At 41.2% G+C, this 26,334-nt stretch overlaps 1 protein-coding gene and 1 pseudogene across 1 annotated transcript; one reads left to right on the forward strand and one right to left on the reverse strand.

Moving 5' to 3' along the window:
• Nucleotides 1-140: 140 nt before the first annotated feature.
• EIF3J (eukaryotic translation initiation factor 3 subunit J) lies at nucleotides 141-19,402 on the reverse strand. The gene is made up of 8 exons (XM_061156412.1): nucleotides 19,252-19,402; nucleotides 19,073-19,176; nucleotides 8,726-8,780; nucleotides 8,178-8,269; nucleotides 4,777-4,891; nucleotides 2,849-3,010; nucleotides 1,540-1,613; nucleotides 141-1,212 (listed from the first exon to the last, which is right to left on the reverse strand). The coding sequence occupies exons 1-8, from the start codon at nucleotides 19,304-19,306 to the stop codon at nucleotides 1,081-1,083; spliced, it is 789 nt and encodes a 262-aa protein (XP_061012395.1). The 5' UTR covers nucleotides 19,307-19,402; the 3' UTR covers nucleotides 141-1,080.
• LOC133067594 (U4 spliceosomal RNA) lies at nucleotides 7,349-7,479 on the forward strand (annotated as a pseudogene).
• Nucleotides 19,403-26,334: the final 6,932 nt, after the last annotated feature.

A 26,334-nucleotide genomic window follows, 5' to 3' on the forward strand; every position in this document is an offset into this window, starting at 1 on the left:
GGACTTTGCAAATCATTTTTCTTCTAAAACTACATCTACTCATCAAGCACTTATAAAGCTTTGTAAGTATATAGAGAACTCTAGTCCCAAGAGCTTTGTTCTGTACTCTCCAAAAATATCTCTTGGGAGGTAACACAAAATTTAAGTCCTCACAATAGTGACTTTATTAAATTAGTTGCTTTATAAAACACTGCAGATGTCATCATTGTTAACATAACAATTTACCAAACTGTAGTTAACTGGTGCAGTTTGCTGAGTATGTTTTATAAAGGAAAGGAAATGCCAAAACCCTGTTAAAGTTGTTCCACTGCAGCCCTGGAGAACAAAGTAAGATCTGTTTCTCAGACAATTACAAATGAAACAGGTGAGGACTTTCCCTCCCCAATCTGAAGCACTCCGTCAGTACAACAGTCTGATAAATAGAAACTAGACAGTCTATGCAGTCAAGAGATTCCACAACGTGTAATGCAATAATGGAGAGGTTTACCTTCTTCAGCTTCAAAGTTGGAGGGTTTTGGTCATTTAATTATCAAACTAGTGCTTTGCAGCCGCTGTATCTTCACTCTGAGATTATCAGTCTTCTTCACAATGTATTTTTAATATCCTCACGCTCAATTTTAAGACAAAGCAATTTTAATACTAGGTGCACACCACATGCCCTTGCAGCAGACCGCTTTTCTTGACAAGTTATGAAGTAGTTCAAGGCGGTATGGTTAAGGCTGTCTTACTGAATGGTGCTGGTAAATACTACACAATTTTTTTGTCATGTTGCAACCTTTGTTTCCAATTCAGTGACTGCTGCTATGGAATCAGATAGCAACAATGACAACATCATTAGGTTTGTTTTTTAAAACTATGATTTAGTAGCAACAGAGGTTCCCAATTTTAACCCCTTGGCAACAAGATCCAAGTTCCCTCATTTGCACATTAGCACCTAAGTGTCAAGGGATTAAATAACCAGCACAAAAGATACTGCACTTCTGATTGTAGCATTTGGCAGAACTGAAAGGAAAGGAAGTTGTGCTACATGTTGAAGGGACTGTGGGCAACAGAAAGAAGACACCAGGAGAAGATAAAACGTCACATGAAATCTTCATAGTCTTGTACGTATCCGCCATCATAACCACCATAATCTGCCAGATCATCTTTCATGGTGGCCTTTAATCCCCCTCCAGGAACCACACCTTTCTTCTTCTTTTTGGCTTTGCTTTGCTGGAGATAAAAGAGAGTTAAGTCATAAGACTTTATATGGGCACCTTATTTGGTACAGCAACCCTCAGAGTCAAAAAAAGCCTCTGGTTCCAGAAAAACCTAGTTCTCTGAGATTCCAGAATTAAGCCAGGGTAATTTCTATTATTAATTTAGAAAAACATGAACATATCTATAAACAAAAGGATGATAATGGCACATTCCTGTTCTATTCCAATATAAATGGTATTGGTGAACTCTTGACTTCTCCTCACTAACCTTGGTGAAAATACCATGTCTACACCCCGGTGTTTGTGTAATACACATTTCCCACACAACTAGCTCTTTTACCTTTTCTTGCTTCTGTTTCTCACTGCAGAGTACAGTCAATGAATTGGTAATCTTTTTCAAGTCATCAATTTCCACTAAAAAAAATAATAATTTTTAAGAATTTTAGAGCATAACTAAAAAAGCAAAACACACATTCTTCACAGTGTCATGACGAATCTAATTTGTCCATCATTAACTTCAGTAACTTTGAAAAGGCTGTTAATTTCTCCCAACATGATAGAGAATCTTTTAAGTGTATGGCTAGGCTCACAAACCAGAAGTGCTTAAAATGGCAAGCCCAGCAACAAAACTTTATAATGATCTACAATCGCCAAGACACCACTGTTTAACCAGAAACTGGAAACATCTACAGCTTACAGTGCTCCCTACCATTCTTCCTTATCCAGTCTAAACACATAAAATAACCATGCCTTATGGAAACAACACATCCTTGATTTTCAGTGAGGAGTATCTGAATCAATACGGAAGGCCAATCCTTAAACCCACAGAGGACAACGCCCCGGCCCTTGAGGTCTCCATTTTCTAGCACAAGAATGAAAATAGTAGGTATCTCAGAAGTCTTAAGTGCCTGCCCTACCAGGAAATAAACTTGGCCAACACATCCTTCCACCCCATTAAAATATAAAGCTGGAAACAGACATGAGTTTTTAGCTACCAAAAAAAGTGTTCAATTTTGGTTAGCACCTCTGAAACAGAAAAAATAGTGTGTACAAAATAAAATGACAACTACGGGCATATCGCTGACCAGATTTAGAACCTTCCACTTAGTAATCATTTCCCAAAGAAAATCCACTTTAAAATTCCTATAAAGAATTCATCCTCAGTCTTAAAAACAGTAAATAGTAGCAAAACTAGTCCCTTCCACCTTGGTGCTATACCACCACTGGTTGTCACTCCCATTCCCCCTGCCCCTGAAATGTGCGACTCTTCTGGGAGCACAAAACGAAATCCATGGACCCAGAGAATGGGTGGCAGCTCTTGCAGCTGGCTTCCTCATTTATAAAGTGAAAAGACACTCATCTGTGGTCTCAGTTCTAAAATTCTGTATGATTTTCCCCAAAAGATACTTCCTTAGCTCCCTTCAATATAAAACTAGAAGCTAGTCTTTTATTTGCTGTTGTGCCAACAAGCACAGATGCCCCTCTGGGAAGCCATTGTAAAAACACTAAGAAAGCGTCCTCAAAAGACCACTTAATGTGTATTTGCAGAACAACATTCCTAAGCTACCTGCTAAAAAGCAAATCTTCAGTGTATTATAACATCCCCTACTTAAATCCATCCACAGGGGTCAGAGATGAGAATTACTTACATGAAATACAAACATCTCGAACTAAGGCTTCCAAAAAATTGGCATAATATAGTGACTTTTCATATTGTGTAATTTTATCTTTTAGTAACTTTCCGAACTCTGTGAAGTCATCTCTCGAGGATGGGTTCATAGCATCTATTCCATAAACTGTATTATTAACACCTGTAGGAGAAAGGGGACACACAAAATATCAAAAGATTTTTTAAAATTTAGAAACCTATCAGATATCTAAATAACCCTATTATTTCATTCTAAAACAGAGGTTCTCAACCTGAGTCGACTGAAATCTTCAGACATAATTCAAGTGGTTTGTACATAATTACTCTATCACAGGTTATTTCAATATTTTGATACCTATTCCAAAATAATAGGTTTCCTTTGTAAGTAAAATCTTCTGTATTTCATGCATTTAAAAACAGTATGTTAAGAAGGGAACCATCGGCTGCACCTGGCACAAAAGGGATGCTCTAATAGCATTTGTCCAAGAATAGCCCACAGCAAAGATGGAAGAGAAAGGAAAAAAAGCAAACAAAGATGGCTCCTGTGAAAGTATCCAGCTAACTACAGAAGCTAAGTAGGAGTAAACCATGCGTTAAATCCCAACAGAAAAACTAGCTTAGAAGGACCCCAGGCCATGAGACACGAAGCTGTTTGTGTGTGCTGAGTGTGCACAGTCGCGTCCAACTCTGCAACCTCATGGACACGGGGTTTTCTAGGAAAGACGACTGGGGTGGGTTGACATTTCCTACCCCAGGGGATCTTCCCCACCCAGGGATCAAACCTGCCGTCTCTCGGGTCTGCTGCACTGGCAGATTCTTCCTCAATAATCAAGTAATCACTTGCTAACACTGATCCAATATTTTAGAATTAGAAACACAACACTAAAATCCTATTAACCAAATGATCACTGTATGAATACATGTTTTTGCTTTTAATCGACAACTGGTGTCCCATCTTAGAATTTATTACCACATAGACCCTTCTCTTTAATAAACACTATGGGTGGCTTTTACCATCCTATGAAGACAGGATGATGGGCACGTGCCCGCTGCAATGAGATGAGAGTGGTGGAGACATGTCAAGCACTCGCCAGTACACGGGAGCATCCATAGCAACTCTTGAGACTGCTGAAGACTCACTGAGAGGCCAGCTCACACTCGCAGTGAAAAGCAGAGTGTTCACTACCGTCAGCCTGCTTGGTCCATTTTAAAGAAGGGACAGGGAGAGATCAAAATAACTAGATCCTTCTAGGTTTCATCTCAAGGTTATTTAACTGTGAAACAGGATATTCTACTCTGAAAAAAAATAAAATGAGAACTTTTTAACTATTTCTCTGACTTTGTATCTTTATCCTCTGTGCCATGTAACTCCCCCTGGAACTCTCTAAACTTACTATCTATCTATTTACAGAATCCTGAACATACCTTTTATCTTCTACACTAACCACAGCTGCAGGCATGGGGCACGGACATGGACGTCCGCTGGAGGAAGGGCATGGTGAAGGCCAAGAAGGGACAGCCTCAGCCTCACCGAGGCCAGCATGCTCTTGTCTAGATCCCACCAGACTTAAGACAATGATACTTCTACAGTCAAACATTTAAACCTCAGAAAGTTACAGGCTTCACACTTCACCCAAATTTCATCCAGCTGATAACATATACTTAAATCAGCAATATACTTTATTTGGGTTCAATAACTTAATCATCTTTTATACAATACTCAAATTATTCAAAAATCTGAGCATGTCTCTCACTCTATGTTAAGTAATGAAACCTCAAATACAAACAAAAGAGGTTAAGAACTGCTTTCTAATACCTAAGTTATCATGTTTCTTCAAAAAAGATGTTTTCTGAGTTTTCAAACTAGTAAGACTTCCACAGTATTCACTTACAACTTCAATACTACACTGTTACCACACCCCCACTTACCAAAAGTTTCTTTTGCTAATTCGAGGTCAGACTCTTCCTGTAATTTCTTAAGCCGCAGTTTATCTGCTAATTGTTCTTCTGGTGTTAGCATTTTAGGTTCTTCAGGTTCTTCTAACTAAAATGAGACAACAATGAAGTTTGAAAACAGCTGGTTATAATGAACACAGTACATGTCTGTACTGTATAATTTTTTTTTCTAGACATACAAAAAACAGCAAAGATTCATAGTGTTTACTGTATTTCTACAGTAAATTCTTTTAGATATCCTTTTCCTAATGTTACAGGAAAAAAACCTGAGTCACAGATTAAGCAGCCTGCCCATGGTAACAGAAGGTTAACACAAGTGGTAATATCAAAGAATTGAGACTTGAACACTGGGTTTATTTCATGGTAATTTTTTTAAATTAAGGACTTGAGACCGCAGACAAGTTGAAAATATCTCTCTTAAATTCTGGCTAAAACTGTATACTGAAAAAATATTTTCTAGAGTAACTTTTGTAATATTTATCGAGTCTTTAAAATATACTATATGCTTTAATCAAATAATTCCACTTTGAGGTATTCCTCTTGAGAAACCAAAGATGCACACAAATATTTAACCAAAAGGAGGTCAAATGAATATTATGATAGTCATAATATCAAATAAATGTAGAGATGATCTAAATATTCCACAACAGAATGGTTAAAGTATATGGCATATCCGTAATATTATGTAGACATACAAAAAAAATTTTTTTCAAAGAATTAGAAAAACATTTCCCCCTTATTTATCTTTTTATTCCACTTCTTTGAGATGACAATAGTCTAATTTATAGCCTTTCTATATACCATAAGTTTCTATAACAAATATGTTACCAAGAGGAGATACCTTTGATAATATTTATCAAAGTAGGAAAAAGGTGAAGGGAATTTGTGCCATTCACAATTATCCATGCCTGTGCAGTTTGAAGATTTTGATTTAGAAGGCCACTTCTGAAACAGGTCACATTTTATTTCTCATGGAGAAGATTTTTCTAGAAAAAGGGAACTATCTCAACTATTGATAGACCTGAACACACTTATTTCCTGCATCAAAACTGAGTGTGTTTTTAACTCAATACTTCACCTAAGATAAAATTAATTCACTGAGTGTAAGGTTTCTTTATTTTGGAGACTAACATCAAGATACAATAAAGTAAGTATAATGCTAAACTTCAATGACCAACTTCTTAGACTGAGCTATAAGAATCCATTGCTTGTTCTGAACATATAAACATGCATGTAAGTGTATTTAGATATACAAATACAAGATTACTAAAAAGTATCTAAAATGTTCCTGACGGGGGAAACAGACATTCTCACATATTGTTGGCCATGATAATTTGGTACTAAAAAGGAATGACAGTAGCTGATTCCAGGCCTAAGAGAGTTTACCAGATGAGCTTATTGTGCCAGAGAACAAGGAACCTTTCAAAGACTAGCAGGGTTCTGTGAAACAGAGGAAGATAGGAACAACTTAGAGTGACCCCTATTGTCCAACATTGGGACAATTTAAGCATCAAAAAAAATAATCACTATATCTAAATGAAATTCATAAAAGACCATAAATTTACTCAAAAAGAAAAAACTGAAACCCACAAAATCCTTCATTTTTCACCTCAAGTTACCACACCAGCTCCTTACTCTGAAAATTAGTAATTAAAAGAATTAAGCTTTTATGCTTTCTAGTACAAACCATAGTCAAAGTAACCAAATAGAAAGAAGGGGAAAAAAAGCCAGCCAATAAGAAAACAGAAGTCACAGAATGAAATAGCACCATTCTGCCACACCTAAAGAAATAATTAGGCAGTGATCAGCAATGACACTATAACTAACCATAAGACTGGATTACCAGTAAAAAGATATCTGTAATTTTACAAGAGAAGGACCAGGTTGTCATCAACTTAAACTCAGCAATAAATTTTAGCATCATTAATAATAGTACAGACATTATATGACTCCTGATGTGACTGATGCAACATGAAGCATACAGCATTATATCTGAAATATTCCAACCAAAAATGTTCAATCTAATTCCAATTAAACGTCTAGACTTCACTGCCAAGTTACAAGAAACTAACTACAAGGAAGCAGTCAGAGAAATCGAGAAGGTAGGGTGTTCTGCAAGACAGCTGCCCTGCTCTCGTCAGCCAGTCAGTGTCATTCAAAAGAGAAAGACAGACCCTGGGAGATTTAGAATACATTTAACAACCAAATAAATGCAAGGTGCTTGCCTGAACAAATCATATGTAAGGATATTCTGGGACAATTAAAGAAATGCACATAAACTGAATATAGATGATGTTTAAAAATGACTTACATGAGGAACATAATTATGTGAGAAATAGCTTTGCTTTTTCAGAAATGCATACTGAAGTATTTAAAGGAAAAATGCATAATGTCTGTTATATATTGGATTATATTTTAGCAAAAAAAAAAAAAAACAACAGATGAAGCAAGTTGGCAAAATATTAACAACTGATAAATTTAGATGATTTGTATATGACCCATTATGCTATTTTCTTGAAATTTCTCTTAATAAAAAGTCAAGGGAAGCTTTGCGCAGTGGCAGTATCGTAGCCAATGAGGTTTATCCAAGGCGCGATTATTGCTAATTGAAAAGAAAAGTCAAGGGAATTCCCTGGTGGCCCAGTGGTTAGGAGTTTTTACTGTGGAGTTGTTTCACCAGGTTAAAAATAAAATAAGAAAGCTTGCTATGATCTATGGTAAGATTTCCATGATTATTAAATAAAGCCAAGGTGAAAACAATAAAACATGGGTGGAATATGACCATACAGTTGTATACAAATATATAAAGTCACCTTGGAGATATCATAAACCAGTATTTACTTATAGGATAAAGGGAAAGAGAACAAATCTGTGAAGAGTTGGGTGCCCGTCTTAATATCATTTTGATTTCTGAATCATGTAAATGTGTTTTCTATTCAAAAAGTAAATGAACACAGAATTCCTGATCTTGCTCCAAATAATCAAAAACATCTTATAGTACATGGCAGAGACATGGGTGCTGTTTGTATTTACTCAAAATGTACACTGCCCCCGCCCAAAAAAAAAAAGACTATAATCACAGCTAGAGAGAACTGCAAGGCACTGACAAAAATCCCTGACTATGGTCACAAGACAATCCTGAGTGCTTCCAAATGTCTGTGAAAATCTAAAAGGCATTCTAACACGTAAAGCTTCTGGGTTTGGTTTTTGCAAAAACCACAAATTCAGTTTGTCTGGGATCACTTTATCTGATGATGTCCATTTACAGCCTTTACAAAGCCCTTTAAACGGTCAGGTAACATTTGCTGCTTGTTACGATACTGCACCACTACTGAGGTGAGAATTCTGTATTATGGAAAATAAATAGGACTTACTCTCTTTTTAATTTCTTCTTGCCTTTTCTTCTGCTGCCGTTCTTTCTCTTTTATTTTCTCTGCTATTTTTTTCTTTTCTGAAATTTTTACTTCTGAAAGTAAAGAAATGTTTTAATCACAGTTAATCTTAAATATTTTTTAGCTTATGAATGAGACAGACATGATACTTATATATTTCAAGAGATCAAACCTCTCCCAGCTCCAATTTAGATGGTGATTTCCTGGCAAATAAGAATAGAAAAGTTCTTCCTTTCTCCTCTCTAATCCAACCCCTAAGATCCAAACGCCTCCTTTCATATTTCCCCACAGTCCTTTAGGTAGGACTTAGACCATTCAACTGTGATGCCTCATCCTCTAATCTGATTATATTTTAAAGAGAGAGAGGAAAAAAAAGAGATGCAGAGAGAAGAGAATGAACTGGAAACAGAAGGATGTTTGGTTTCTAAAAATAACCAAAATTTCCAATTTTGCAGCATTTTGTTAGTTGTCTTAACATAAGCATCAGATTAAGATCTAAACCCCAAAATAGAGGAAACCCAATGGATCACCTGGTTTTACTTCTGCTTCTTCTTTTTTTTCATCATCATCATCATCCCAGTTATCCTAAATAAAAAAAAAAAAACTCCATTAATAATTCTTGCATTCTTACTTTTCCATGTGATCCTTATTATGCTAACACCACAGAAACAAGTTTGCTGGGGTTTTGGTTTTTTTTTTTTTTTTTTGGTGTTACATTAAATTTATAATTTTGGGAGAACTGACATAATGTTGAACTGCCCTAGCCTAGAAAAAGGGCTATCTTTTCATTTGTTCACGCCTACCTCTGTATCTTTCAAAGAATGTTTTCAAGTTTCTCCTAAAGGGTTTTGCATATTTCTCATTAGGTTTATTCCTAAGTATTTTGTCTTCCCTGTTGCCATTGTAATTTTTTCCAGTTTATGTCCTCTAACTGGTTGTTATTTTATCGTAGAAAAGCTACAGGATTTTGTATGTTAACTTTATACCCTACTACTATATGTATGTAAATACATATACGTTGTGCTCAGTCGTGTCCAACTCTTAGTGACCTTATGGACTTACAGCCCACCAGGCTCCTCTGTCCATGGAATTTTCCATCAAGAACACTGGAGTGGGTTGCCATTTCCTACTCCACGAGATTTTCCCGACTCAGGGATCAAACTCGCATCTCTTGTGTCTCCTGCATCAGCAGGCAGGTAAGATTCTTTACCACTGCACCACTTTGAAACCCACTTTGATTACATTTATCACTTAAGTTAGTTCCATCACTGAGTCTCTATGGTCTTCCAGATATACTACCATATCATCTGCAAATGAGATAGCTTTATTCCTTCTTCACCAATTTGTGTGGCTCCACAGTTGATTTCGCTTATCTAATCGCACTGGCAAAACCTCTAGTATAGTGTGAAAGAACAGTGGCAGAGAAAATGGGGATCAAGTCCTTGTTCTTCTCTTAATGGAAATGCCTACAGTGTCTCCCCATGAAGTGTTATGTACCCCACCACATTTATGGAGTAAAATTTAAAACTTTTCTTTTAATGCTCTGAATTCCAAGTCAATTAGAAAGTCTTTTCTTAAAGCAAGGAATTTTCTTCTAGAAGATGTATGCTTCCATTGTTTTTTCATTTAGATCTCTGATCCTTTGCAATTTTTTCTTTTCTATGATGGATCTAAGTATGGATCTAATTTTATCTTTTCCCAAATAGTTACCCAGTTGTCAAAGCACCATCTATTGAAAAGTCCACCTTTCTAATATTTTATAATAACTATAAATGGAGTATCATCTTTAAAAACTGTGAACCACTATGTTGGTTCCAAATAGGGAAAGGACTATGTCAAAGCTGTATACTGTCACCCTGTTTATTTAACTTATATGCAGAGTACATCACGAGAAATGCCGGACTTGATGAACCACAAGCTGGAATCAAGACTGCTGGGAGGAATATCAATAACCTCAGATATACAGATGACACCAGCCTTACGGCAGAAAGCCAAGAGGAACTAAAGAGCTTCTTGATGAAAGTCAAAGAGGAGAGTGAAAAAGCTGGCTTAAAACTCAACATTCAAAAAACTAAGACCATGACATCCAGTCCCATCACTTCATGGAAAACAGATGAGGAAACAGTGTAAACAATGACAGACTTTATTTTCTTGTGCTCCAAAATTATTGTAGATGATGACTGCAGCCATGAAATTAAAAGATGTTTGCTCCTTGGAAGAAAAGCTATGACCAACCTAGACAGCATATTAAAAAGCAGAGAGATTATTTTGCCAACAAAGGTCCGTCTCATCAAAGCTACGGTTTTTCCAGTAGTCATGTATGGGTGAGAGTTGGACTATAAAGAAAGCTGAGCGCTGAAGAATTGATGCTTTTGAACTGTGGTGTTGGAGAAGACTCTTGAGAGTCCCTTGGACTGCAAGGAGATCTAACCAGTCCATCTTAAAGGAAATCGGTCCTGAATAGTCACTGGAAGGATTGAATCTGAAGCTCCTCCAGTACTCTGGCCACCTGATGCGAAGAACTGACTCAATGGAAAAGACCCTGATGCTGGGAAAGATTGAAGGCAGGAGAAGGGGACGACAGAGGATGAGATGGTTGGATGGCATCACCGACTCAATGGACATGAGTTTGAGCAAGCTTCAGGAGTTGGTGACGGACAGGGAATCCTGGCGTGCTGCAGTCCCTGGGGTCGTAAAGAGCCGGACACGACAGAGCTGACACTGTACACCTGAAGCCTGTAACTACACTTCAGTTTTTAAAAAGCCCATCTCTGCCCTGTGATTTAACCACATACTGAGTTTTCTTAGACACTGGATCTATTTCTGCTTTCTATTCTATCCCACAGGTTTGTTGTCTCTTCATGTACCAGTACCTACTGTTTTAATTAGAGGCTTTATAGTATGTTTTTAATGTAAGCTGGGGCTAATCCCCCCTTTTCAGGTTTTTTAGTGTTTTCCTGGCCATTCTTGCACACTTATTTCTCCATATGAACTTTTATATCAAGCTGTGTAACTCCACAAAAAAGCTTCTCCATTAACAATTAAAACACAAGACCACCAAGCCAAAACTAACAGCCTCTCTTAAATAATTCACAGTAGTTTTAAAAGAAAAATTGAGCTGTCTTTATACTTGTTACTTTCCCAAATGTAAAAGCATCCAACATTCTGGCTAATCGTTTTAATTATTTCAAGCAATATTCCATACAACGTAACCCTGGCTAATGAATTAAATCTTTATAAAAATTTAAGCCCAACATTGTAAATCAACTATATTTCAATTTTTAAAAATTAAATTTAAAAAAAAGAAAAAAGAGTTAAGCTCAGTACAATAGAAGAATCAAGAGCTGATCGACAGCTTCATGGAACCAACTCCCTAACTTGGGCGGGGTACTTTAAGGTGGCTCTGTAGTCTCTTTCCTACGCCTAGCAGAGTCACTGAGCTAAACATAAAACAATTATCAATCTTCTAAAGGGTCCACAGAATTTAGAAGGTTTAAGTTTAACAGAGAAAGACACAGTCCTGTGTTTAAATAGGGCTTTAACCTACAGGTAGCCTGACCACTGTCTCAGCCACCATCAGGCACCCGAGGACACGCCAGTCTGAAGCTGAGCAGAGGTGACGGGCAAGGCAGGAGGGGCAGGGCTGACTCATGTGCCACGGCTGCGACGCCAAGCTTCTGGCTTCGTAACGCAAGAGGCCGTAAATCTGAATCAGGCTAGGTCTGTAAACTAAGCCTTGATTCTTAATAAAAATCTAAATCCAAAGAAATAAAAAAATCCTGCAAGGCTGCCATGGAGTGGGAAGAACTTTGAATATTAGTATTTTTATAATCACTTCACCTTTGCAATTTAACCCACAGTTCATTTAACACACACAGTGAAAGCAAACCAGCGAGTCACTGTCTGAACATCTACGAGTTGGAAATCAGACGGTACATGTCCATATCACCCTGCCGGTTTGCTTAAGTGCTCTATCAGTACACCACTGTACAAAAGGAACCAGAGAGCTAAAACTAAAAGTTGACTACTACTAGAAGTCTTTTGTCATTTTAATCTTCATAGAACATAAAAGCTGGGTTTGTGAGTGGTACGCTGCTTAGATGGTTCTTAGATAAAAGAACTATCTGCTTACTTCTAGGGAATGTTTATAACTCCCTACCAATAACAGTGATGATGATGATATAACAGTAACAACAACAGATTGCATTTGCCAAGTGCTCACTGTGCACTAAGCACTATGCAAAGGACTTGATGTTTAAATTTTTTAATTCCTTGGCCATGCCGCACAGTTTGTGGAACTATAGTTCCCTGACCAGGGACTGAACTTGGGCCCGTGGAAGTGAGTCCCAACCACTGGGCTGCCAGGCAAGTCCCCAAAGAACTTTACATATAGTAACAGTTAACCCTCACAAAAATCCTGCAAGTAAAGTAGTGTTATCCCCACTTTACATTAAGGACGATAAGGCCCAGAGATAACAACCACACAATCTGAATGGAAAAATAATGAAGGAACCTGTTTTGAACAGGACAAGATTTCTTTAAAGTGTCATATTAAACATCATTTCTTACCTGAATCCTGAAGTATAAATGTCTGGGAACTAGGTCCCTCCACACCAAAATTTGTTCTTTCAATTAGTCCTGGAATGGAGTCCCCTGGAATTGCAGGGAATCCCATATCAAAGAGAAGGGTTATGGTACATACTAAGATATGCCCAGCTACAACTATGTCAAATATTCATCTCAAATTGCCTGTGATGGATTTCTACTAATTTTAACAAATGAGTCTAGCAGCCTCTGGGAGCAGGTGCTCACGAGGAGCGAGGCGTAGCTGAAAATCAGCAGCGCCATCCCAGTAACTCCCACACAGCGAGACAGCAGGGAGCGGGAGGATCTGTGCTCAGCGCTGATATTCCTCAGTTCCCTTGGCCAGTAAACCTCAGCCCACCCGGATCACTGCTTTCTCAGTGCCTCATTCACCCTGACTTTAGGTCCCGCCTCTACCCCGTCCCTGGTTTCGCTACCGAAGAATAACCTTATTCTGGACAGTTGTCACACTGCCCCGTCAGTGCAAGTGTAATGAGGCCACCTAGAATTTCAGCACAGAAAAGATTTCAGTAGCAAAAACAGTGGCTCCTATCTCTAAGTCCTGGAAACAACTAAGACATTTGCTCCTCAGTTCATAGACGGACCATGAAAGGCACCCTCACCCCAGAGTGCTGGAAAAAAGTTTGCTCTGAAGTTACTCCTATACTGAGGACAAGCTCCTCAAGAAGGGAGCACAGTGACGTCAGAAAAAACAGACTGGTCACACTTCCAAACGTAATCCCAAAAGCAGAAGGCCAGGTAGCTTTCCCCATGAACTTAAGACAGTTTTTGCATCCTTAGTTATAAAAGTAAATGCATAAAAGTAGAATGTTTAAAACTGCCCAATTTTCCATAAACATCAAGACTTTGTAAATGCTGACAATAAATTCAGATAAAATACAAGAAGGGTTACTAGAGAAACAGCTAAAATTAATGGTTGTTTTTGGTTCAGGAGTTACCTATCAATATCCAATTAAATTCTTTAACCAATTATCACTGGTAGCCAATTGACCTTCCAAATAAAATATCCAAAAGTATTTCTTTTATCTCCAAAAGTATTTCCAAGTATTTAAAGTATTAATATCTCCAGTATCAACCAGGCTCTTCTAAAATGGGGCTAAAATGAGGCTCTTCCTCAGAAGAGAAGCTGTTTATAAACCATCTGCTCATCTATACTTATGTTCTACAGATACACATCCAGCATCGTTTGAGCCATTTCTCTAAAAAAAGACGGGTGTTTTTCAAGTTTAAAACCTGCTTCCCAACTAAATACGACTAAGAATTGAAAACATAACAAAAAATTTAAACCCAGGTTTCTTTTTATTTCTACTAATGTAGCCAGTAGTTGGCTAGTCTGTCATTTTTATAATGTACAACTACAGAACGTCACATGCAATGAGAGAACACGTTTAGGGCTGAAAATGCTTTCCAACTTAAGCAAGATATATTTATAGATCATCAAACAGAAGTAGTTTCCTATGAGCAGGAAACTCTTCTGCCCCACAGCAGCAGCCCATTAACTAATATATACACCTCCTCCTTTTCTTCTTAAGTACAATAGTTCGGTTTAGATAAAGCATAATCTCTTGAAGCAAAAGAGTCTCTTACTGGGTGTTCTATAAGCTGTACCAATTCTGTTCTGAGAAACATCAGAACTCTGTAGTGTGCTCCTGCCATGGCCAGACCTGACAGCAAAGTTTCGTTTTTAAAATAAACTCAAATGTGAACCTCAGTACTTTGCTTGTCTCTGGAAGCCAGGGTATCTGTCTCAATAAATTCTACTTCACTTAATTCATTAAGTTTTTAACACACTACTATGGCTCAGCACTCTGCTGAATTCCATCTCAATACCGACCTGTCTCATATTTGGAAGTGTTATCAATTCTACTTCAAATTCCTGGCTAAGCTAGATCAAGAACAAGACACTGAACACTAAACAAATGGCGTGTTTATTTTCAGTGGTCCAGGAGAGCAAATATATTAGGTAAATATTTTTCAGCAACAAACACACTTCCCAACTAAAAGCTTACTAGTTTATAAAAAATTGTCAGGGTAGTACAATGATACAATTGATATTTTCTTCAAAATAATCTGGCTGGGTGAGGAGAACAGCAAGACAGAATATAGGAAATAGAAGGTTGGTCATGGGTTTATTAAAGTTCTTTCCACTTCTGTAAATGTTTAGGATTTTTCATAAGACGCACACATGCACACACACACACACACCTTCCACACACACTATCCATTTCCTAGCAAAATGCCTACCTTCTGAAAACTTCCCAACAATCTCCCATGTCTTTGAAATATGATCGTCTACTTCAGAAGTGCTGTTTCCAATGCTTCAAAAATGTCCTTACTCTGGTATATTTAAACTATTAACTGGGATACGATCCTAACAGACAGCTGAATGGGCACAATAAGGCATGCAGTTTTCAACTAATCCAGTTCTCCAGGGTCTTTTAAAGACATTTTGTAATAACATTATAGAAACAAATGTGTGAGATGATTGATTACAGCCAGAAGTTTTCTCAAAACCAACTCTACACCCTTTGAATAAATCTAGCTTCTAATCTGTCTTAGTGAAATGATGGGAGACTAGTAAAATGGAGTAAAAGTTGTACTGTTCCTGCTTGCAGTGGGTAGGTACTCACAGTAAGCAGGAAAAATGATCAACACAGCCTACACATCATTCCAGAAATGGGGAAGGAGTCTAGAGATATATACCAAGCAAGCAATTCCTCCCACTGCCTCTGCATTGATATCAGGATAGGGTAGAAAGGGGAAATAAAGCTAATGTGAGAGGAAACTATGCTCCCCAGTTCTCACCTTTTAAACTAGGAAGAAGCACAGCCTTCCCCTACCCCTCCCAAGTGAATATGAACAATTATGCTGCTGCTAAGTCACTTCAGTCGTGTCTGACTCTGTGTGATCCCATAGACGGCAGTCCACCAGGCTCCCCCCGTCCCTGGAATTCTCCAGGCAAGACCACCAGAATGGGCTGCCATTTCCTCCTCCGATGTGTGAAAGTGCAAAGTGAAAGTGAAGTCACTCAGTCATGTCCGACTCTTAGCGACCCCATGGACCGCAGCCTACCAGGCTTCTCCATCCATGGGATTTTCCAGGCAAGAGTACTGGAGTGGGGTGCCATTGCCTTCTCCGATGAACAATTCTGATTTCACCTAAATCCACTTCTGCCACTATCAGACAGCTATTTGAAAAGTCAAGGGCAGTAAAATGCTATGTCTATTGAAAGACGTTAACCTATTGGAGCAAGTTACTGTAACAAAAGATCTTAGTTTTCCTTTCATTTCTCAGGACATTACAAAAATGACATTACGCCTATACTCTTAAAGGTTAAACACTAGATGCTGACACAGATTGAAGAACTTACTGTTTCTACCTACCTTACTTTTGAAGGACTTTTCAAAAAGTCACCTACTGTGTTCTTTAAGGACTGTGATTATTCAATCTCATGAAAACTAAACCTTGTTAACAACTGCTACCAAAGGATTAGCATTAGAACATCAGAATTCAGAAATTTGCTATTAAAGTATTCCTTACTTTTTGAAAGTTCACTTTATGACACTTCACTTTTTCTAACAACGTACCTTAGTACCTGTGTTCGCTAAGTGAAATACAAAGAGAATTTACAATTTTATGACAAGTGAAAATTGCATTTTTTTAAATTGTTTTTTGAAAAGTACATCTGTTTTTGCACTGAGCTATTATAGTGGCAGCAAGAGCAGCACCGTCAAGGCCAAGTTCATTCTCCACCAAGCTCCTCAGAATCTCAGCACCAAGCTGCCATAGCTTTGAATTATGTCTGTGAGCATCTGTGCTTTACCTTGACTTATCCTGTGCATCTGTTAGCAAGGTATGTCCTAAAGTAATTACTTCTTTCAGCTTAGGAAAGGTTTGATAGGAATGCTCTAGTTTCAGAAAGCAGGGAAAACCTTCTCATTACCATTCAAGGTGACAAATTTCAACTCTAGATTCTGAGCAAGCAAAGACTTGCCTGACAACCATGGTCATTCCATTCAAAACAAAAAATACACAGTAAACACCCATTATGGAGAGAACTTACTCCCACTGAGCTAAAGAAAGCACACAACGTGGCACAAAAATGACCCCAGATACAAGATCTAAACAGCCTAAGCATATTTTCCATCAGCCAGAAAAATTAACACTACATCTAGAAGCAAGAGAGAATTAACGTTTACTCAGTGCCTACCAAGTGTCAGCCAACTCTGCTTAATGCTTCATATATTATCTCCTTTAAAGTGCAAAATAATGCCTGAGATAGCTTCCCTAGTAATGCTAAGATTGGGATGGGGGCCGGGCGGGGCGGGGGTTAATTAAAAAACTGGTTTATGTTCACAAAATAGAAACTGTCAAGGCAACAGTATAGATCCAGGTCTGTCTGATCCTAAACTTCTAGGAACCAAACTACTCCAATATCTTGGAAATCTTTGAGAAACTCAACAGAAATAAAGCAACATTTCAACATGGAAATAAAATGGGCAAGTTCAGCTTTCTACTACTCAAAGATCAACTTCAAAGTTTAAGTAAAAGAAATAGGCTATTTGTATAAAACAAATTCTGCACTGAAAGAGTGTCAAGAGACAAGATAACCTTTATGTAACACTTACCTTTAAGTAAGATTTACAACTCCTAAACCTCCAAAATTAGTTACAAGTGGTCAGAATTCTTTTTAACAGGACAGACACCATTTAGATACAATAATTTCAGTCAGGCTTCCTCCTATCAGTCTAGACTACTTCACTCAAACTTCATTTTCTGGTAATTCCTGATTCTCTAGTCGCTTCTTCTCACTTATTCCCAATTTTCCTAACAAATGTCTTAACTCCTACATCTACTATGCATAGAAATGAAAGGACAAATCTGAACTAAAGGCTCAAAACACAAAATCTGCTATAGGGTAGGGAGGTAACTAATATTTTGCAATTAGGCTGATAACACAATCCATTCCCTGTCTACACAACATGTAAATGAAACAAAAATTTAAATATCTTCACAACAGTGTTGCTTATTAATTAACCCCAAGGTTTGAAAAGCTCACATCATCCCTGAACCTCAGGCTGTTCAATGAATTGGGACATCCGCCTCATCAGACAAAAAGTAAAATCTAAACAAAAGCAGTATGGACACAAAGTTCATAATGATTATATAGCTTAAATTTTTTTTAACCCAAGCGGAAAGATTTGTAGGGTCTGTTATCATGGGCTGGGGGTAGAAGTCAGAAGAATAAACCATTCACTAAATGAATCAAAACCATAGAAAACCATTTTCCAACTCATATTAAATTTTATCTTCACGGAAATAAAGATTTTGAGAACTTCGTTAGTAAGAGGCTTAACATTCTGCACTTAGGTTTGTAGCTACTAGAAAAACAAAACAAACGCAGCAGTCATAATGTCATCTGAAGCCATACGCTGAGTCCCCAGGAGGTCTCAAAAACAAACGAAATATACAAAGCATAGGACAAACACAACCAACACCGGCTCCTTTGCCTTCTCCAACCACGAAATCAGTATTTCCTTACGGGTTGCCATACAGATGAATAACCCACTCTATCAGAGCTCCATTTTTCAAGTCGCTGTGTGGACTACCAGGTTTCTGACCACTAAGGTAGCGATCTCAGTCCTCAATTCGTCCTTTTACCACAGGGAGGGAGAAGGGGGCCTAAGAAGTATTTCACTTGGGGAGGGGGGGCTGAAACTACACCACAATATTTCACACATTTAACAGCTCTAACAAACTCTACCAGCGGGCCTTTGGGGCTGCAGACGAGCTACCAACCCGAGGGACGCCTGAGCTCGAAAAGGCAAGAGGGTTAGGAGACGCACACCTGGGATGAGCCAGGGGCCCCAACCTCACCCTCCCTTTGGGGCTGCAGACAAGCTACCAGCCCGAGGGACGCGTTACGAGACGCCCCATCTGGGAAGAGCCAGGGGCCCCGCTCTCGCCTCCCGGTCTCAGCCCCGCGCAGTGCGCACGTGGGCCGGCCCAGCCGCGGCTGTCACCGCCTGTCGCCGGCTGGTGGGGGATCCGGGCAGGAGCGTACCCTCTAAGAGGGGCTGGGGCCCGCCACTCGGCAGGCAGACTCTGCAGACCACGCCACCCAACTCCGGCCCTCTGGCCGGCGGAACAGGGCACCGCCGGGCCCTGCGCTCCCGTCCCCACACGGCCCGCAGGCCCGGGCGGCGCCCTGGGCCCCGCGTCCGATCTCCAGCCCCAAGGCGGGCACCCCGGCCCACCCCGCGCGGACCCACCTTGACGTCCTCGTCCTCGTCCTCGCCCTCCCAGCGGTCCCCGCCGGCCGTGCCGCCGCCCCCCACCTTCCGCACCGGGTCTTCCACTGAGAACGTGTCCGCGTCTGCGGGAAGAGAGCCGCGTTAATGACAGTCTGGGGCCAGCGCCGGCCCGGCCCGATCCCCGACCTTCTCCTCACCCCAGGAGTCGGAGTCCCCAGCCGCCGCCGCCGCCGCCGCCGCCGCCGCCGCCATATCGAGCCGGGCGTGAGCGTGTGTGAGGGAAGACGGGGGAGAGTTTGCGCGGCGGAGGTGAGTCACCGGATCCCCGCTCGTCGCCCGCGCGGGGAACGCTGGGACCGCGGCTGACTCAACGCCGAGGCCCCGCCCCCTCGACGGCCGGAAGGGGCGTGGGGCGAGGCGGGCGCGCGGGGCGTTCCGCACTCCATTCGGCGCCTAAGGGGTCCGGCGGGCCATTGGGGCAGGGGGAGGGGCGGGGAGGGGAGGGGAGGGGAGGGGCGGGGAGGGGCGGGGAGGGGAGGGGAGGGGAGGGGAGGGGAGGGGAGGGGAGGGGCGGGGCGGGGAGGGGAGGGGAGGGGCGGGCAGAGCCGGCCGGCCCCCACTCTCGCGCACCCCAGGAAGGAACAGGGAGTACGGAGATCGTGGCAGCACCTTGTCTGGCGCTTGGCTGTCGTCTTGCCCTCTCCCTTCCTCCCCGGCCACCCTGCGCCCTCCCCTAGCGGCGCGGCGCGCCCTCTGCTCGCGTGGACCTCGCCCCGGGGCGCCGGCGACCGCGGCAGATAGTCCGCACGCCGCGCTCGGCTGTGGGCGGCGGACTGACCTCGGCGGCCCAGGGGCGCGCGGTAGCGCGCTGGGCGAGGTGGGCCTCTGAACCCCGAAGGGCGTAGGGCGCCGGGAGAAGCGAGCGGAAAGCACCGAGTTCTGGCAGCCTCCCAGCTAGACAGCTCAGATTCAGCTCCCGGCCCGTTTGCCTCCAGAGCATCACGAAGGGATCGAAGGGAACCCGGGGCCCGAGGACCTTCCCTTCTGTGAGCCCCCTGAACCCAGTACACGATTCATTCTTTCGCAGAATGATTTCGGAACTCAGTCTGAGTCTAGTCTTGCCCTCAAGGAGCGCACAATCAAACAGCGAAAACAGTCACGGAAACAGATTTCGACACAGTGCAATACTGCAACAAAAAGAAGCGTTTTGAGGTTAAATTCAAAAGGGTAATGTTAACCGCGGAGGAGAGCGGTAGGGTATTTGAAAGGCTTCCAGAAAGTGAGCGCTGCAGTAAGGAGTTTCGAAGACCAAGTGAAATTTGCTCCAGTGCGTTTCCGGTAGAAGGTACGCAGGTGGTCCCTGATCTGACTGGCAACTGGAGATAAGCTGAGCAGGTAAACTGATAATAATAAAGGGCTTAAGATGGGCTATCAGGGAAGCACAGTAATGTTGAAGAAGCTGAAGTTGAACGGTTCTGTAAAGACATACAAGACCTTCTAGAACTAACACCCAAAAAAGATGTGCTTTTCATTATAGGGGACTGAAATGCAAAAGTAGGAAGTCAGGAAACACCTGAAGTAACAGGCAAATTTGGCCTTGGAGTACAGAAGGAAGCAGGGCAAAGGCTAACAGTTTTTCCAAGAGAACGCACTGGTCATAGCAAACACCCTCTTCCAGCAATACAAGAGAAGACTCTACACGTGGACATCACCAGATGGTCAACACCGAAATCAGCTTGATTATATTCTTTGTAGCCAAAGATGGAGAAGCTCTATACAGTCAGCAAAAACAAGACCGGGAGCCAACTGTGGCTCAGATCATGAACTCCTTATTGCCAAATTCAGACTTAAATTGAAGAAAGTGGGGGAAACCACTAGACCATTCAGGTATGACCTAAATCAAATCCCTTAAGATTAAACAGTGGAAGTGAGAAGTAGATTTAAGCGGCTAGATCTGATAGACAGAGTGCCTGATGAACTACGGGCAGAGGTTCGTGACATTGTACGGGAGACAGGGATCAAGACCATCCCCAAGAAAAAGACATGCGAAAAACCAAAATGGCTGAGTTGGCCTTACAAATAGCTGTGAAAAGAAGCGAAAAGCAAAGGAGAAAAGGAAAGATATACTCATTTGAATGCAAAGTTCCAAAGAATAGCAAGAAGAGATAAGAAAGCCTTCCTCAGTGATCAATGCAAAGAAATAGAGAAAAACAATAGAATGGGGAAGACTAGAGATCTCTTCAAGAAAATTAAGAGATACCAAGGAACATTTCATGCAAAGATGCGCTCAATAAAGGACAGAAATGGTATGGACCTAACAGAAGCAGAATATATTACAAAAAGGTGGGAAGAGTACACAGAAGAACTATACAAAAAAGATCTTCACAACCCAGATAATCATGATGGTGTGATCACTCACCTAGAGCCAGACATCCTGGAATGTGAAGTCAAGTGAGCCTTAGGAAGCATCATTTATGAACAAAGGTAGTAGAGGTGATGGAATTCCAGTTGATTTCAGATCCTAAAAGATTATGCTGTGGAAGTGCTGCACTCAATATGCCAGCAAATTTGAAAAATCCAGCAGTGTCCACAGGACTGAAAAAGGTCAGTTTTCATTCCAATCCCAAAGAAAGGCAATGCCAAAGAATGCTCAAGCTACTGCACAATTGCACTCATCTCACATGCTAGTAAAGTAATCCTCAAAATTCTCCAAGCCAGGCTTCAGCAGTACATGAACCATGAACTTCCAGATGTTCAAGCTGGTTTTAGAAAAGGCAGAGGAACCAGAGATCAAATTGCCAACATCCACCATATCATTGAAAAAGCAAGAGTTCCAGAAAAACATCTATTTCTGCTTTATTGACCTTGGCAAAGCCTTGTGTTGTGGATCAACACAAACAAAAATTCTGAAAGAGATGGGAATACCAGACCACCTGACCTGCCTCTTGAGAAATCTGTATGCAGGTCAGGAAGCAACAGTGAGAACTGGACATGGAACAACAAACTGGTTCCAAATAGGAAAAGGAGTATATCAAGACTGTGTACATTTAACTTAATATATATAAATATATTAAATACATATCTTCTTTGTTTAAATACGTTATTTAACTTATATGCAGAGTACATCATGAGAAACACTGGGCTGGATGAAGCACAAGCTGGAATCAAGATTGCCAGGAGAAATATCAGTAACATCAGATATACAGATGATAACACCCTTGTGGCAGAAAGCAAAGAACTAGAGAGCCTTTTGATGAAAGTAAAAGAGGAGAGTGAAAAGTTTGCTTAAAGCTCAATATTCAGAAAACTAAGATCATGGTATCTGGTCCCATCACTTCATGACAAATAGATGGGGAAACAGTGGAAACGGCGGCAGTGACTTTTTGGCTCCAAAATCACTGCAGGTTGTGACTGCAGCCATGAAATTAAAAGACGCTTACTCCTTCAAGAAAAGTTATGACCAACCTAGACAGCATATTAAAAAGCAGAGGCATCACTTTGCCAACAAAGGCCCATGTAGTCAAGGCTATGGTTTTTCCAGTAGTCATGAATAGATGTGAGAGTTGGACTATAAATAAAGCTGAAGGCCAAAGAATTGATGCTTTTGAACTGTGGTGTTGGAGAAGACTCCCGAGAGTCCTTTGGACAGCAAGGAGATCCAACCAGTCCATCCTAAAGGAAATCAATCCTGAATATTCATTGAAGGACTGAAGCTGAAGCTCCTCCAATACTTTGACCACCTGATGCAAAGAACTGACTCATTTGAAAAGACCCTGATGCTGGGAAAGATTGAAGGCGGGAGAAGGGGACGACAGAGGATGAGATGGTTGGATAGCATCACCGACTCAATGGACATGAGTTTAAGCTCCTGGAGTTGGTGATGGACAGGGAGGCCTGGCGTGCTGCTGTCCATGGGGTTGCAAAGAGTCGGACACGACTGAGCGACTGAACTGAAGATGGGCTAAGCTGCATTCTGCCCTTTTGGCCTTTGGACTCCACTGCAGGATTTTCAGAGGTGTACAGTTTCAGATATTTTTTGATTTGTTTTTGCTGTTTCCTGGTTTGTTTTTGAATATGTAACACCTCCTTGGTACAACATTCAGGTTGTAAAAAGGTATATACAATCATCAGCCATTCTGTTTTTTTCTGGTGGCAACCATTGTTGCCCATTTCCGGTGTATCTTTTCGGAGTCTACAATAGTACACATTTTATAAAGATAGTCTTCCAAAAAATATTCTACAGCCCACTTACTCAAAGTTTGTTCTTGATTAGCAACACCTGAGAGCTTGTAAAACATGAGACTCTCCAAGCCGGTGCTCGATGACTATGTTAAAGTGTGAGAGGCAATGTTATGCAGCCTTCCATTTATAAAGAGCGATTGGAAGGAGGCAAGTAAGAAGGCAAAGACTAGAATGTAAGGTCCCTAAGACACAATCTTTCATTCACAGTTATATTTCCAGCATTTGGCACAGTATCTAATATATAAGTAAATATTTTATGAATTGAGAATACAGCCCTAAAGTAAGGCAATGGCAACTGAGAGGCAGGAACCAATCTGAAAGGTAGTTAACTGCCAGAATCAACAGGATTTAGTGGCTGTGATGATTAATTTTATGTGTCACTTTGGCTAGGTACTCAGTTTTTGGTCAAACACTAGTCTAATTGTTGCTGTGAATGTATTTTTTGTTTGTAATTACCTTTAAATCAAGAGAATGAGATGGTTGGATGGCATCACTGACTCGATGCACATGAGTTTGAGTAAGCTCCAGGAGTTGATGCTGGACAGGGAAGCCTCGTGCTGCAGTCCATGGGGTCACAAAGAGTCAGACAAGACTGACAGACTGGGCTGACTGAACCTTTAAATCAACAGACTTTGAGTGAACCAGGTTACCCTCCATAAGGTGGATGGGTGTTATCCAACCAATTGAAGGCATTGAGGAAACACTGAGGAAAAAGGGATTCTGCCTGCAGACTGCCTTTGGACTCTGCAGCATCAGGTCTTCCTGGGGGCTCCAGCCTGTGGACCTGCTGTGTAGAATTGAGACTTGCCAGCTCCCACAATTACGTGAGCTAATTTCTGATTTTTTTTTTTTTTTTTTGGCCACACCCACCCCACAATTTGCACAATCTTAATTCCCCCGACCAGGGATTGATCTGAGCACTCAGCAGTGAAAGCTGGGCGTGCTAACCACTGTACCACCAGGGAATTCCCTGTGAGCCAGTTTCTTAAAATTTTCTCTCCATAGAGACACATCCTGTTGGTTCTGTTTCTCTGAATCAACCCGATTAATACAGTGACAGACTGGATGTGGAGGAGGAGGGGAAGGGATCAGTAGAGTATGATGCCTTTGGAGACTGGAGGAGTGGAAGTGACACCCACCTATAAGTGCTCAAGTCAAAAACCTGGGCGCTATCCTTGCATTCCTCCTCCCACTTACCTCTTAAATTCAGTCCATCACTAAGGTCTGTGATTTGATTCCACTATTAATCTTGAACCTATTTAATTACCCCCATGTCTCTTGCTACCACCATAGTCCAAGCTTTCTCTAGACTCTTCTCCTATAATCTGCTTCCAGTGGGTTTTCCATCTTCTGCTCTTCCCTCTCCACAGTCCATTCACTACATACCAGGCAGTTTTGATTTAAAAAATCAAACATCGTACCCCTTCCTCCCCGTTGAAATCCCTTTAGTGGCTTCTTGGTGTTTGCTTGGGGTTTAAATTCACAAGGCTCTGCATGGTCTGACTCCTGCCTCCCACCAAGCCCCTCATGATGCCATTCTCTCTCACTAACATCATTGCTACTGGCCCTTTGAGGCTACTAAGCCTTTTCCTGTTTTTGGACTTTGTACTTGCTATATTCTGCCGACAGTGCTTTGTCCACACCTTTATACAGTTGACTTTCCTTCCTCCTTCGAAGCCCTGTTACCTTTGCAGAAAGTTCTTCCCTGACCTCTCTCCAGCAAGGGGCCTCCCCAGTTACTCATCTTGTCACTCTGTTTTTGTCATAGCATGTATCAGAATTTCTAATGGTCTTGTTTCCCTATTTAGTATCTATTTGGAGCACAGGGATCTTGTCTGTGTTCTTTGCTACTGTATTCACAGTGCCTGGCATGTAGTAAATGCTTCATAAATATTTCTGAAAGTGCCTGAATGGTGGTTCTCAACATTAAGGAATGAGGATAAATTTGGGCCACACAGATCTTGACACTCCTTTGAGGTATCCAAGTAGAAATGTGTAGTGTACATTTGGAACTGGAGCTGTCTGAACCTGTTTTAAGGAGAAATACGCAGCCAGCGCCTGGCTGTTTCAGATTATCTCAGCAGAGGTGTCAAACATGGGAGCAGAGAAACCATACTGGACGTCCAGCCTAGTTGAGCTGTCAAATGATTCCATCCACAAAGTACCATTTTTTTTTGCCGTGCAGCTTGTTGGATGTTAGTTCCCTGATGAGAAATCGAACTTGAGCCCCCTCCAGTGGAAGCTCAGAGTCCTAACCACTCAATCACCAGGGAATCCCCAATCTACCACCATCATTTGAACGCAATCACAGAAGACCCCTGGGCTGCCCTGGTGTCTCAATAGTAAAGAATCTGCCTGAGATGCAGGAGACAAGAGTTCAATCCCTGGAGCAGGCAGATCCCCCAGAGGAGGAAATGGCAACCTACTCCAGTATCCTTGCCTGGAGAATCCCATGGACAGAGGAGCCTGGCGGGCTACAGCCCATGGGGTCATAAAAGAGACACGACCGGGCACAAGCTGCTACAGAAGACCCCGGGCAAGAGCTGTCCAGCTGAGCCCAGTCAGCCCACAGATCTGTGAGAGATACCTCAAGCTTCTTAGGTCTTGAGGTGAACATACTTTCCTAGAACTTTAGAATTTGGAACTCAAGACTCTCAGGCCTGGGAGTTGGTGGCAGATGACACTTCACCTCCTGCTGAAGTGATTTCCCAAGCCACCTTACTTCCTCGCCTCCCCTTGAGGTCCAGTTGTCCAGCTCTTCCTTAAATGCCATGAGGTATGCCAGTATCTTTCCAGTCAATTCCATCATTGGCCTCAGCTAACATTTTTAACAAATACATCCTAGTAGTCTTATCTGCAGGTAAGAAATCTTGAGAAGCTAAGGTCTGCCATACTTAAGTCTGTTTGGCACATGGTGGGCACTTAATAACTGGAATGACAGCATGAATAAATTTCTAGGGATTTTTCTTAAAAATCCACCCATCAGGTCATTGTTTTTCCTCATGACAGGTAGCCTCAAAAGAAAATTAATAGAGCTG

The sequence above is a fragment of the Dama dama genome, chromosome 12, assembly GCF_033118175.1.
Source record: "Dama dama isolate Ldn47 chromosome 12, ASM3311817v1, whole genome shotgun sequence".
In the NCBI taxonomy this organism is placed as follows: Eukaryota; Metazoa; Chordata; class Mammalia; order Artiodactyla; family Cervidae; genus Dama; species Dama dama.

Bases quoted from the DNA above. Each gene is read 5' to 3' on its own strand.
- EIF3J (XM_061156412.1), bottom strand. From the start codon at position 19,306: ATGGCGGCGGCGGCGGCGGCGGCGGCGGCGGCGGCTGGGGACTCCGAC. The intron at 19,177-19,251 runs GTGAGGAGAAGG...CTCTTCCCGCAG, and splicing joins TGGGGACTCCGACTCCTGGG to ACGCGGACACGTTCTCAGTG. The intron at 3,011-4,776 runs GTAAGTGGGGGT...TTTCTCCTACAG, and splicing joins ATTAGCAAAAGAAACTTTTG to GTGTTAATAATACAGTTTAT.